Source organism: Ursus arctos, unplaced genomic scaffold (genome assembly GCF_023065955.2).
Source record: "Ursus arctos isolate Adak ecotype North America unplaced genomic scaffold, UrsArc2.0 scaffold_3, whole genome shotgun sequence".
In the NCBI taxonomy this organism is placed as follows: domain Eukaryota; kingdom Metazoa; phylum Chordata; class Mammalia; order Carnivora; family Ursidae; genus Ursus; species Ursus arctos.
Window position 1 is genome coordinate 18,103,798 of NW_026622985.1, and position 12,710 is coordinate 18,116,507.

General features: G+C 39.8%; 1 protein-coding gene across 13 annotated transcripts in view; it reads left to right on the forward strand.

Moving 5' to 3' along the window:
- The window catches only part of SRPK2 (SRSF protein kinase 2), a 225,120-nt gene that overhangs the window by 161,951 nt on the left and 50,459 nt on the right, over positions 1-12,710 (forward strand). The window contains exon 1 of one of the 13 annotated variants that reach the window (XM_048212910.2): positions 5,394-6,230. The exons of the other annotated variants lie outside the window; for them this stretch is intronic. Within the exon in view, the coding sequence (XP_048068867.1) occupies positions 6,104-6,230 (127 nt within the window). The 5' untranslated portion in view covers positions 5,394-6,103. Of the gene's footprint in view, positions 1-5,393; positions 6,231-12,710 lie in introns of those variants that run through there. 13 annotated transcript variants of the gene reach the window in all.

Genomic DNA, 12,710 nt, shown 5'->3' on the forward strand with positions numbered 1-12,710 from the left:
ATTGTTACAGGACACTTTCTCTGACTCAGCCCTGGAGGCTGGGACTGGCGTTTCTGGGAAGCGCTGAGGCCCCTTGTTTTCCTCGCCCATGGCAAGCTGAACGCTGATGCTTAGATTAGGTTGAAGAGGAGTTTGGGAGCATTGTGTAGAGGACAAAGATGAGGATAAGAAATCTGTACATGAAGTAAGTTAAAACACCAGTTACTAATGTATATTGAAAACAAAACTTGAAGGAACACAGAATAGTTCGTGTGTGTATATAGATTTCTTGGGATTTTCTGCGCACGGGTCATTTATCGTATCACAAGTATCATGCAGATACTTGTTTTCCTCAGCATTCTTTATGCATTTTATTTCTCTTTCTTGCTTCCTTGTTCCCTGCCTGAGGTTGAATACAAGTGGTAAGAGTGGACATCGTTTATTGTTTCTGATCTTACAGTAAATGTGTAGATACTTTTTAGCTCTCTTTACAGGCTGTGATGGATCATAGATTTAAGTAAAGCTAAAAGTATAAAGCTTATAAAAAGAAAAAAAGTAGGAGGATATCTTCACAAACTTGCAGTAAGGGAAGACTTCTTAGTATGCAGGAAGTATTAACTACAAAATAAAAATTAATAAATTTGATTTCATCAAAATAAAAAATATTTGCAGATTAAAAGGTACTTGTAAAAATGAAAAGACCAGCCTCAGACTAGGGGAAAATATTGGTTACGTGGATAGCTGACAAAGAACGTGACTGAGAGAGCAAACATAAGTTTCGTGAGGTTTTGAAGAAATATTCTTTATATTGATTAGGGTGTAAACGTTTGTCAAATATCAGGGAATTGTGTACATAAGATGTTTGACTTCCATTGTAAGTAAATTTTACCTTTATTTATTTATCTATTTATTTATTATTATTTTTGTCAGAGAGGATGAGAGAGAGAGAGCACAAGTGGGGGAGTAGCAGGCAGAGGGAGAAGCATGCCCCTCACTGAACAAGGAGCCTGGGGGGGACTTGATCCCAGAACCCTGGGATCATGACCCGAGCTGAAGGCAGATGCTTAACTGACTGAGCCACCCAGACGTCCCAATTTTACCTCAGTTTTAAAAATGGTTGCCGTACCTAGTTATATGTGGGTTTATAGGATTTCTGGTGTGTGTGTGTGTGTGTGTGTGTGTGTGTGTGTGTTACCTCTTCGTCTGAATTTTTCTTGATTTTCTGTACTAAGTGTACACTTCTTTGTAAATAGAAAAAAAAAGTGTTTAAAAAAGAAAAACTTAGGAACCGTTGTAGATTTTGAACAGGGAATGGCTGTAGTTAAGAAAGATTAATTTGTAAATCTTGAATGATTAGAGAGAGAAGATACATACAATGGAGAGGTCAGAAAAAGAAGCAGCATCACGGAGGAAGCATCTCTGTGTTTGTCAAAAGACTGAATATAGAGGACAGCGATGAAAACCTTCCAGGTCTTGAACTGTGGGGCGACTGGAAGAAGAGCAGTGCATTCTGGGCATCATTTTTTTTTTTTTAAGATTTTATTTATTTATTCGACAGAGATAGAGAGACAGCCAGCGAGAGAGGGAACACAAGCAGGGGGAGTGGGAGAGGAAGAAGCAGGCTCATAGCAGAGGAGCCTGATGTGGGGCTCGATCCCAGATCGCCGGGATCACGCCCTGAGCCAAAGGCAGACGCTTAACCGCTGTGCCACCCAGGCGCCCCTGGACATCATTTTTTTTAAAAGGACTCTGTGAATTTTGAATCTGCTTGCCATTTCTTCTTTGTTTAGGATGTTATTTGGCTATTAAAGAACTCAGAGCCATGGGGCACCTGGGTGGCACAGCGGTTGAGCGTCTGCCTTCGGCTCAGGGCGTGATCCCGGCATTATGGGATCGAGCCCCACATCAGGCTCCTCCGCTATGAGCCTGCTTCTTCCTCTCCCACTCTCCCTGCTTGTGTTCCCTCTCTCGCTGGCTGTCTCTATCTCTGTCGAATAAATAAATAAAATCTTTAAAAAAAAAACAAAAACAAAACTCAGAGCCAAATGTGCAGCCCTCCTGTTAACAAGTGAGCAAGAATTTCCAGCATTGCATTCTGTGTCCTAACTTCACTGCAGCATTATTCTATTTTATTTTTTTTTCTGGGCAATTTTTTCTTTGCCCCAATTTCCTTCTAATTTTGTATCTTTTATTGTGGTTTTATGAACTGCCTCAATTCCTTATTGGAAAGAAGTGGATTTGGCACTATTAACAGGAACAGGGAAATCACAGTTGGTCTGGGGAAATTTTGAGTTTGACTTTATTCATTTAGTTTAAAGAAACTGGTGTAGATAACAAAAAGACAGCTAGAAATAGGAACCTGGGGCTCAGAAGAGCAGCTAGCAAATGGTGTCGTAAAGAATTTAACACTGCCCAGGGGCGCCTGGGTGCCTCTGTTGGTTAAGTGCCCAAGTCTTGATTTAACTCCATGGAAAGAGGACTCCTGGATGCTCTGCATTTGGGACCCTTCTCGATCCTGCCCCTACATCTCTTCCCTTGATTGCCTGTAATCTGTGGCCCTTATGTTTGTAGTAAAATGTGCTCATGAGAATAGCGGCCTTTGGGGAGTTCTGTGAGTTCTTACAGATGATCAGCTGTCGAAGCTGAGCTTGTGTGTGGATCTGCGCACTTGAGTTGGTGTCCGCGGTGAGGTCTTTGGGGTGCCTCAGCTCTGCAGTTCTCTGAGAAGTGGAGGTGTTCTTGTGGACCATTCCCAGACGTTACACAGGCACTACAGATTTGTTAGGAAAACAAATCCTGTCAGAGGTGTTAAGTGAATAAAGATGCAGAAGGCTGTTCACTGACAGGCCTTCGGGAGATCCAGTGGAATACAGGAGGAGAAAGAACAAGTTGAGAGGAACAGAGCAGTCAGGGAGGTCGGAGAGCAGCCAGAGATTGGGGTTCAGCTTGACATGGAGCAGATTGAGGAACTGAGCAGACAGCAGCTCTGTTAGTTTTAATCAAAAAATCCTGTATGTATTCAGTTGTGTAACTGGAATTTTCCATTTTTGGGGGTAGAAGGGTCTTAATTGCCTTGTAAATGTCCGTGGTTCCTGTCAGTCCCTGGCATCGTTGGCCCTTTTTTGGGTCTGCACATCCTCAGAGGTGGGTGGCACGGCATCTGGGCCAGAGCCACCACGTGCTGTCTGCCGTGGGCTTCCTCCCTGCTCTTCGCTGCCCCGGGTGCTGACGGTACCCGCTGAAAGATTGCTTTTGGCCACGCTGCCGGGGCTGTCCCCGCTGTGCTTGGTGCCAGAGCCCAGCCCAAATGCCTCCTCTGCCTCTGCTTCGTCCAGTAGGGGTCTGCACAGCGGTGCCTGCGCCGCCTCACTCCACACCTTCCTTCTTTGGCCAAAACTGAAACACTCTGGCTCTTTGGGGCTGTCTACCAGTTCTCTCGATGGGCCCCAAGCATGTTTGATTGTTATTTGGGACCTAAATTAGGATTTTAAAAACATTTACAAACAGAACCTAGTAATGAGACAAGTTTTAAAATAATTTTTCTCTTTTTTCAAATTTATTTTTACTAAGATATAATCGACATACGACATTTTGTAAGTATAGATGTACATTGTGTCATTAAGGTGTTGATTTGAGGCATTGATGTATTGTACTATGATTGCCACCTTAGTGCTAGATAACACTTCTGTCATGTCCCATAATTATTTCCTTTTTGTAGTGGGAACGATTACAGTCTCGTCTCTTAGCAACTTCGAAGTTTACAATAGAGTTGCCTGTATTTTTTTATTTCTCTCTTGAGGCTATTATAAAAAAGAACTGTATTCTTAAGAGTTCTTATCCAGATCCCTCTCCTTCTTAGCACTGATATTCTGGATCGTAGAATGCATTGGGTAGAATGATTTTCGTACTTATCTGTACTGGATCCTGTTTCAACGTAGAATTGAAGATTGAAATGAAGTAAAGGAGTTTTAAATTTTGTTGAAGTTTTTTTTTCTTCTTTTTTCTACTTTGTATTGACTAGCAGTACTTGAAAACTTGCTGTTTTTTTTTCCCCTCATGCCGTTTTCTGTATTGATTACAATAGCTCCCTCACCCCAGTCCACTACAGTGATGTTCCAGTACCGCCCTGAATGCCTGAAGCTGCACGTAGTAGCAAAGCCCAGAGATACAGGTTTCTTCCTATACATACATGCTTGTGATGAAGTTTAAGTTATAAATAAATTAGGCACAGTGAAGAGATTAACAACAATAATAAAATAGAACAATTATAATAATATACTGTAGTAAAAGTTATGTGGTCTCTCTCTCTCTCAGAATGTCTTACTGTTCTGTACTCACCCTTCTTGTTTTTGTGGTGATGTGAGATGACAAAACGCCTCGGTGGCTCAGTCGGTTAAGCGTCTGCCTTCAGCTCCGGTCATGATCCCGGGGTCCTGGCGTCGAGCCCCGTGTCAGGCTCCCTGCTCAGTGGGAGTCTGCTTCTCCCTCTCCTTCTCCCCCTGCTTGTGCTGTCTCTGTCAAATAAATAAATAAAATCTCTTTTAAACAAATGCCTGCTAGATGAGATTAAGTGAGGGAAGTGATGTAGACATTGTGACCTTGTGTTAGGCTATTGTTGACCTTCTGGTGATACGCCAGGAGGAGGATCACCTGCTTCCAGAATGCAGCTGACCATGCCAACTGAAACTACGGGAAACGGGGGAATACTTACATAAAACTAGCCACTCTAAAGGCTACAGTTCATTGGTTTTCAGTATATTTACGGATTGGGCAACTATTAGCACTAATTCCAGAACATTTTCATCACTCCAAAAAAGAAAAATGTTCATTAGCAGTCAGTCCTCATCCCATTTCTTCCTAGTCCTTGGCAACCACTAATCTGCTTTCTTTCTCTATGAATTTGCTTATTCTGGACATTTCATGTAAATAGAGTCCTACGGTATGTAGTCTTTTTTAGCTGGCATACTTAGCATCTTTTTAACTTTGATCCATGTTGTAGCATGTGTTATTACCTTATACCTTTTTATACTGTAATATTCTGTGGTTGAGATATATTACATTTTGTTTGTCTATCAGTTGATTTACATTTGGTTTCTAATTTTTTTGACTATTAATATGCTACTCTGTGTGTGTGTGTGTGTGTGTGTATTTGTATATGAGTGTTTAAGGGGGCCTGTTTTCATTTTCTTGGGTATGCCTAGGAGTGGAATTGTTTTTGGGTCATATTGTAACTCCATGTAAAGTATCTTGAGGAATTGCCAGACTCTTTTTCTGAAGAAGCTACTCATCACTGTGTATTCCCACCAGCAGTGTATGACGTTTACAGGTTTTCCATATCCTTGCCAATACTTATTCTTTCTTAGCCATGCTGGTGGTACTGAAGTAGAATCTCATTGTGATTTTGATACTGATTTTTTAAAAAGATTTTACTTTTAAGTAATCTCTACACCCATCATGGGGCTCAAACTCATAACCCTGAGATCAAGAGTCTCAGGTTTTTCTAACTGAGCCATCCGGGTGCCCCTGATTTTTATTTTCTGAAGGACTATTGAATTTTGGAGATAGTAGTCTTGGAGAGGTTGAGGTCACATCTTTCTTGCAGAATAGGGAGGTTTTACATAGCTGTTGTGGCGAGCAGAATAGTGACTGGTTACTATTGGCAGCCTTATGCCAACTTTTAATTTCGCTTATGATTTTATGGATCAGGAATTTAGAAAGGGCAAAACTAGTATGGTTTGCCTCTGCCTCATGATGTCTGTGGCTTCAGCTGAGACATCTCAAAGGCTTGAAGTAACTCGATGGGCTGGGGACTAGAATCATCTGGAAGCTTACTTACTCATGTATCTGGCTGCTGGGACAGAGGATTGGAAGACTGGAACTGCCAACTGGAACACCTCCATGTGGCTTGGCTTCCTCACAGCATGGCAGCCTCAGAGTAGTCAGATTTCTTACCTGGTGACTCAGAGTTCCAAAAGCAGACATCCACCTTTCAAAGTGAGAGCTGTGTTGCCTTTTACAACCTAGCCTCAGAAATCACGCAGTCACTCGTGCTGCATTCTTTTGGCTAGGAGCATTTTGGAAGCCAGTCAGATCCACAAGGAAGACAAGTAGAGTGCGTTTCTTGATGATACACCTTCGGGGTTCTAGAAGAGCAAGTGGTTTGGAAGATTGTCTTGTGTCCTTTTTTGGAGAAGATGATTTGTTGGAAGAAGTTCACAAGAACTTAATGAAAGAACATTGCAGCCTTCCATGTATGTTTAGCTAGATTTATTTTTTGGCGTAATCATTTAACTACTTTTCTTAGAGCATAAATTCATTTAATACTCTTTTTGTTTGGCATAGACTATAAGTCCTAAGCCTGAAGCCCACTAACTGTATCTAAGTTGCTGTGTCGAGTGCCTCATATAGGAGCATGCACAAGTTGGTACATGAGTTAGGCTTTCTCGTGATGATTAAACTAGGAAGCATTCATTGCTTTTGGATTATAAAACTAGATAGGGTTTGAGATTGAGGCTCAAAAGTAAGTTCTGTTTTCCATATATATGTTGAAGACCTTTTACTTCCTGCATTTGTAGTGCTTTGAATCTAAGAACTATGTTCTTTTCCCCATTTTTAAAATTTCTTGAGAATAATTGAGAATTTGGATTATTCACAATGTATATATTCTTCATTTTTTGTGAGATATAACATCTGCTTGGGAAGACGCCTACAGTCGTGTGGTGGAGTCCGACCTTGCCGTGCGCTTTGGTATCTCCTTGCTCTCTTATGGTCAGGAGGAGACAAAAATAACAGTGGGCCTTGACTTCTTGAAGGAGTGTAATCTTTCAGTTACGTATTGATAATCTGACTGCATATAATTATGGGCTTTGGTTTCAAATAGCCAGGGAACTGCTTTCAGCGTACTTTTGCTTGAAAAGTTTCTTAGTTACTGAAAGAAATCTCAGTATTTTTTCCTGTCTTCCGATTTCTGAATTCTGCTTTTACCCCAATAAGACTTTCTCATTCCAAAAGCAATTGTTTCCCCAGTTCATATTCTAATGTATTATATTTGAACTTATCCAGAACATAATTAAGAACCAAGAAATGAGCCCAGAATCTGTGAGTACATCTGAATAATGTCCAAGTTCTTGTACTAAAGCTCATGTTTACTAAAAGGGGAGAAAATGCCCTTTCAGAATTTCAAATAGTATCTATTTACTCTTCCTTTGCCCACAAAGCAAGTAAGGGAAGGCTAAGAACAAGACATAAGATATAAAAGCTAGAAAAATCATAAAATTCCGATAAACACTGCAGCCTTAATCTGCTTGATGTAGTAATGAAATTTTTAGGCAGAAAGACCACATGTCTTATCAGAGGAAAATCAGATTGTGATCAGACTTTTGTACATCAGCGTTGTAGACCAAAAGACAATAGCGTAATGCATCTGACATACTGAAGGAAAGAAATTCTGAGCCAAGTATTTTGTATCCAGTCACATTGACCTTCAGTTATAAAGGTCCCACGTAAATTGTTAGGTACGTGCAAGTCTTGAGGGAGTATTTTTCTCTGAGAAAGCTGTTTTAAAAAAAGAAAGAACTGTAAACAACCAAAATTAATGCAGAGGGATAGACATAAAGACTGATTTCATTAAATGACAAAATTATACCCGAAAAATTACTCCTCTATCAGTCCTCTAGAGTATTTATCTTACAGCATACTATTAAGTAGGTGTATTAACTAGACACTCAAAAGGACTTTAAAGAATGAGTGTTTACTTTCTGTCGACTGTATTTTTCAATTTAAGGGTAAATTTTGTAACCACATATTTAATAGAGCGATGATTTAGATTCTCCTATTAAAGATAGTGAAGAGATAAATGTCTGTGTCTGGAGCTGTGTATGTAAGAAACAGTAGAAAGTACTGGTCATGGATACGGGATGTGTCTGTGAACTCTCTTTAGCTGTGAATTCTGAGATTTGTGGGTTATTGGTGTGTACAATATATTTTTAGTGAAATTGCACCCTTGTTATATGTGTATGTGTGAGAAAAAAGTTTGTGACCCAGATTACAAAGTGAATCTCTGTACTTGGTCTCTTGGAAACATCCATTAGCCATTTATAATCTGATGTTAACTCCTGTGCATTTTAAGGACTTGCTACCTCCAAGGTGCATGTATAGAATACTGTGTCTAAACCATTCTTGCTGGATTAAGAAATGATTCTGGAGTGTTCCAGACTACAGACTGTAGAGATTTAGGCTTTGAGAGTTGGCCACGCCCCACCGTGGGATTTGCATGTCCACTGTGGGCTCTGTCATTCCTTTTTTTTTTTTTTTTTTTTTTAAGATTTTATTTTTAAGTAATCAATACACCCAGCGTGGGGCTTGAACTCACAACCTCACAAGCCAGTCAGATGCCCCTTGAGGGTCTTTTCTAGCAAAGTGGAAATGTCAACATCACTATATTTTAGAAAAATTTTGCTGTAGCTACAAAATCATAGCACTAAAGTGACAAGAAACCTAGTTATTGATCATAAAAGCAGATGAAATCCTTACTCTATTTGATTTTTGTCTAGAATCACATTCCAGCTTTGTAAATATATGGAGCTATTAGTGGACTTTAACCCTTAAATGTTTATAATCCCATGATGGCTGTGTTCAGGATCTTATAAATATTATCACAGCTCAATTTCCTTACCAATTTGTCTTAAGTACTGTACCTTTTAATTTTGTAGTATAAAAAGTATAATTTTTCCACCACACAATTCTCTTAGTGGTATTTTTATATGATATTACTTGGGATACATTTGAATTATTAGTTTACTAGTTCCCCATCTGGTCATAAGAGAAATAAAGGGAAATCTTCTAAGGATACACTGTATTACTAAATTTTGTTCACAATATTAATAATGAAAGTCTGAACTTGAACAATTCTCAAGGCTCTTCATAGTCTGATCCCAACGTGCTTTTCTTGTTTTCTTCTTAGCAGCAAACAGAAGTATTTATTTTATTGTGAACATGCCTTCCTGCTGTTGTAATTTTCCTCTTGCTATCTCTTTTTCTTTCTGGGCCTTCCTCTCTTTTTCTGTTATAGTGTAGTATTAACTCAGAATTTAACGTTAGCCCACATCTTAAACTGGTAAAGCCTTTTTAGTTTCTCCTTCACACCAAGGAGCAGAGAACCAACCTCCCTCCCATCTGTGTCTCTTGTGTTCTCCGCTTTCTCTCTCATGTATTTATTAGTTTGCCTGCTGTGATCCAGGTACTATGCGTTAGGGATACTGTCTTTCTCCTTGTAGTATTTAAAATCTCCTGGGAAAGGGACACTTGGCTGTCTCATTTGGTGGAGTGTGCAACTCTTAATCTTAGGGTTTTGAATTAAGCCCTATGCTGGGTGTAGAGATTACTTAAAAAAATAGAATCTTTAAAATAAAATCTCCTGGGAAAGACAAATGAGAAAATGAATAATTAAAATATTCTTCTTTGTAACAGAGCATACTGAGACATTATAGAGGTACGTAAGTACAGGACAGGAGCTTTTCCTCAGCCGGGAAGATCAGGAAATGTTTCCAAGAAGAGGGCCTTGTTTGAGCTTATCCTGAATGATAAGTAGCTGTTAATTGTATCCTAACACTTTACATTCTTGAGACATTTTACACGTAAAGTACATAGAATATAATAGGCAAATAGATGAAGAAATTATAGAAAAAAGTCACATTAAGGCTAATACATGAAGATTTATAAATAGATATCTGTACAATTTAACAGTGTTGTAGATTTTCCTCTGGGTTTCTTAGTCATCAAAGCAAGGAAGGAAATGCAGTGGTTGTGAGACTGACAGTTTTCATAAGATGAAAACAAACTAGTCACTCTAAACAAGAGTGCTTTTTCATGGTGCTAAAGATAAATCTATCATGAACCAAGGCATTTGTGAGATTTTATTCTTCCTGCAAGCTGATAAGTTAGCCAGCCAGTTTCATAGATGCTTGCAGAAGACGTGAGACTCCTGAGTCAGAAACAGAGGGTTTTATTACTCACAGCACGACAAGCAGCGTGTGCTCGTGTCCATACTGGTTCCTACCCTCCGTCCCACGAGGGCCATGTGGAGGAAAGCCCAGGTGGGCGCTCCACACGTTGTGCCTGTGTATCAAAGCCGAGGACCTTCAAGCTTAGGAATCTAATCTTTATGGGTATGCAACCAAACCTGCCCAACCTTTGTTACTGGGGGGAGATACTTATACTGCACAGCAAACCAGTGTGCCCCCTTCTCCAGTGGGAGACAGTATGTCTATTTTCCAACGTCATTCACCTTGGAAACCTTTGAAAGATAGTCTGCAACAAAGGCTACCAATGTCTGTATTCAAAAGCTGTGCAGAAATTTGGTTGGTTTGGGACCAGGTTCTCTCATGAGATTATAGTCAAGCTGGGGCTGCAGTGACCTGTAGGCTTGACTTGCCCGAAATATCTGCTTCCCTGATCATTTTGGTGGTTGTTGGCAGGTCTCAGTGCCTCACTGCTGTTGACTGGAGGCTTCGGTTACTTGCCACATGTGCGTCTGTACAGGGCTGCTCACAACAAGGCAGCTAGCTCAGCAGAGAGCGGGGAGAGCCCCAGGATGGAAGCCACAGTTTTTATGACATGATGATAAGCCACACTCTCATCTCTTGGGAAATGACATTAAACTTGAATTTTGAAAATCTGGATTCTTTTATAAGTATATTTTAATGTTTGGATAAACCATTGATAAAAAGATGAGTTTCTTTAATCAATGTGATACATCATAAAAGAAAGTATAAAAAGCATATGATCTTTCAGTAGATGCAAAAAAAGCATTTGCAAAGTATAAAATTCATTCATGATAAAAACCCCTAACAAACTAGGTTTACAGGGAACATACCTCAACATAATAAAGGCCATATATGAAAAACACACGGCAAATATCACACTCAATGGGGAAAAATTGAGAGCTTTTCCCCTAAAGTCAGGAACAGGACAACAAAGTCCACTCTCACCACTTTTTCTTCTTTTTTTAAGATTTTATTTATTTAGAGGCACCTGGACGGCTCAGTTGGCTAAGTGTCTGACTTCAGCTCGGGTTGTGATCCCAGGGTCCTAGGATCAAGCCCCGCATTGGGCTCCCTGCTTAGTGGGGAGCCTGCTTCTCCCTCTCTCGCTCTACCTGCCTGTGCTCGCTCTCTGTCAAATAAATTTTTTTTTAAAAAAGGTTTTATTTATTTATTTGACAGAGCACGTTTGTGAGTCATTGGTGGGGAATGGAGTGCAGAGAGTGAGGGAAAGAATCTCAAGCAGACTCCACGCTGAGCATGGAACCCTTCGTGGGACTCAGCCTCCTGACCCCAAGATCACGACCTGAGCCAAAGCCAGGAGTCAGATGCTCAACCAGCTGAGCCACCCAGGCAACCCCACTCTCACCACTTTTATTCATTCTGGAAGTCCTAGCCACAGCAGTCAGACAACAAAAAGAAATAAAAGGCATCCAGACGAGTAAGGAAGAAGTAAAACTTTCACTGTTTGCAGATGACGTGATATGATAGATAACCCAAAGGATTCCATCAAAAAACTGCTAGAACTGATAAGTTCAGTGAAGCTGCAGGATACAAAATCAGTGTGCGGGCAATCTGTTGCATTTGTATTCACCCGTAATGAAACAGGGAAAGAGAAATTAAGAAAACAATCCCATTTACGATTGCACGCAAAATTATAAAATACCTAGGAGTAAACTTAACCAAACAGGTGAAAGGCCTGGACACTGAAAACTACAAAACATTGATGAAAGAAATTGAACACGACACAAAGAAATGGAATGACGGTGCATGCTCATGGATGGAAAGAAAATTATTGTTAAAATGTCTATACTACCCAAAGCAATCTACAGATTAATGCAGGCCCTATCAAAATCACAGAACGAGAACAAACAATTGTAAAATTTGTATGGAACCACAAAAGACCCTGAATAGCCAAAGCAAACTTTAAAAAGAGAAACAAAAGTGGAGGCATCACAATTCTAGATTTCAAGTTACATTACAAAGCTTTGTAGTGATCAAAACAGTATGGTACTAGAACAAAAACAGACACACAGATCAAGGGAACAGGATAGAAAACCCAGGAATAAACCCACAATTACATGGTCAGTTTTCAACAAAGCAGGAAACAAGATGCAATTGGCAAAAGTCTCCAAAAAATGGTGTTGGGAAAACTGGACAGCTACATGCAGAAGAATAAAACTGGACCACTTTCTTATACTATACACAAAAATAAATTCAAAATGGACTAGAAACCTACATGTGAAAACTGAAACCATAAAAATCCTACAAGAAGGCACAGGCAGTAATTTCTCTGACATTGGCCATAGCAACAGTTTTCTAGATATGCCTCCTGAGGCAAGGGAAATAAAAACAAAAATAAACTACTGAGACTACATCAAAATAAAAAGCTTCTGCACAGTAAAGGAAACAAAACTAAAAGGCAGCCTACGGAATGGGAGAAGATATCTGCAAATGACATATCTGATGAAGGGTTAGTATCCAAAATATATAAAAAACTGATAGAACTCAACATCCAAAAAACAAATAATCCAACTCAAAGTGGGCAGAAGACATGAACAGACATTTCTCCCAAAAAAGACCTCCAAATCGCCAACATGAAAGGTGCTCAGCATCACTCATCATCAGGGCGATGCAAGTCAAAACTACGATGAAATATCACCTCAGACTAGTATAACATTACTCCGAATG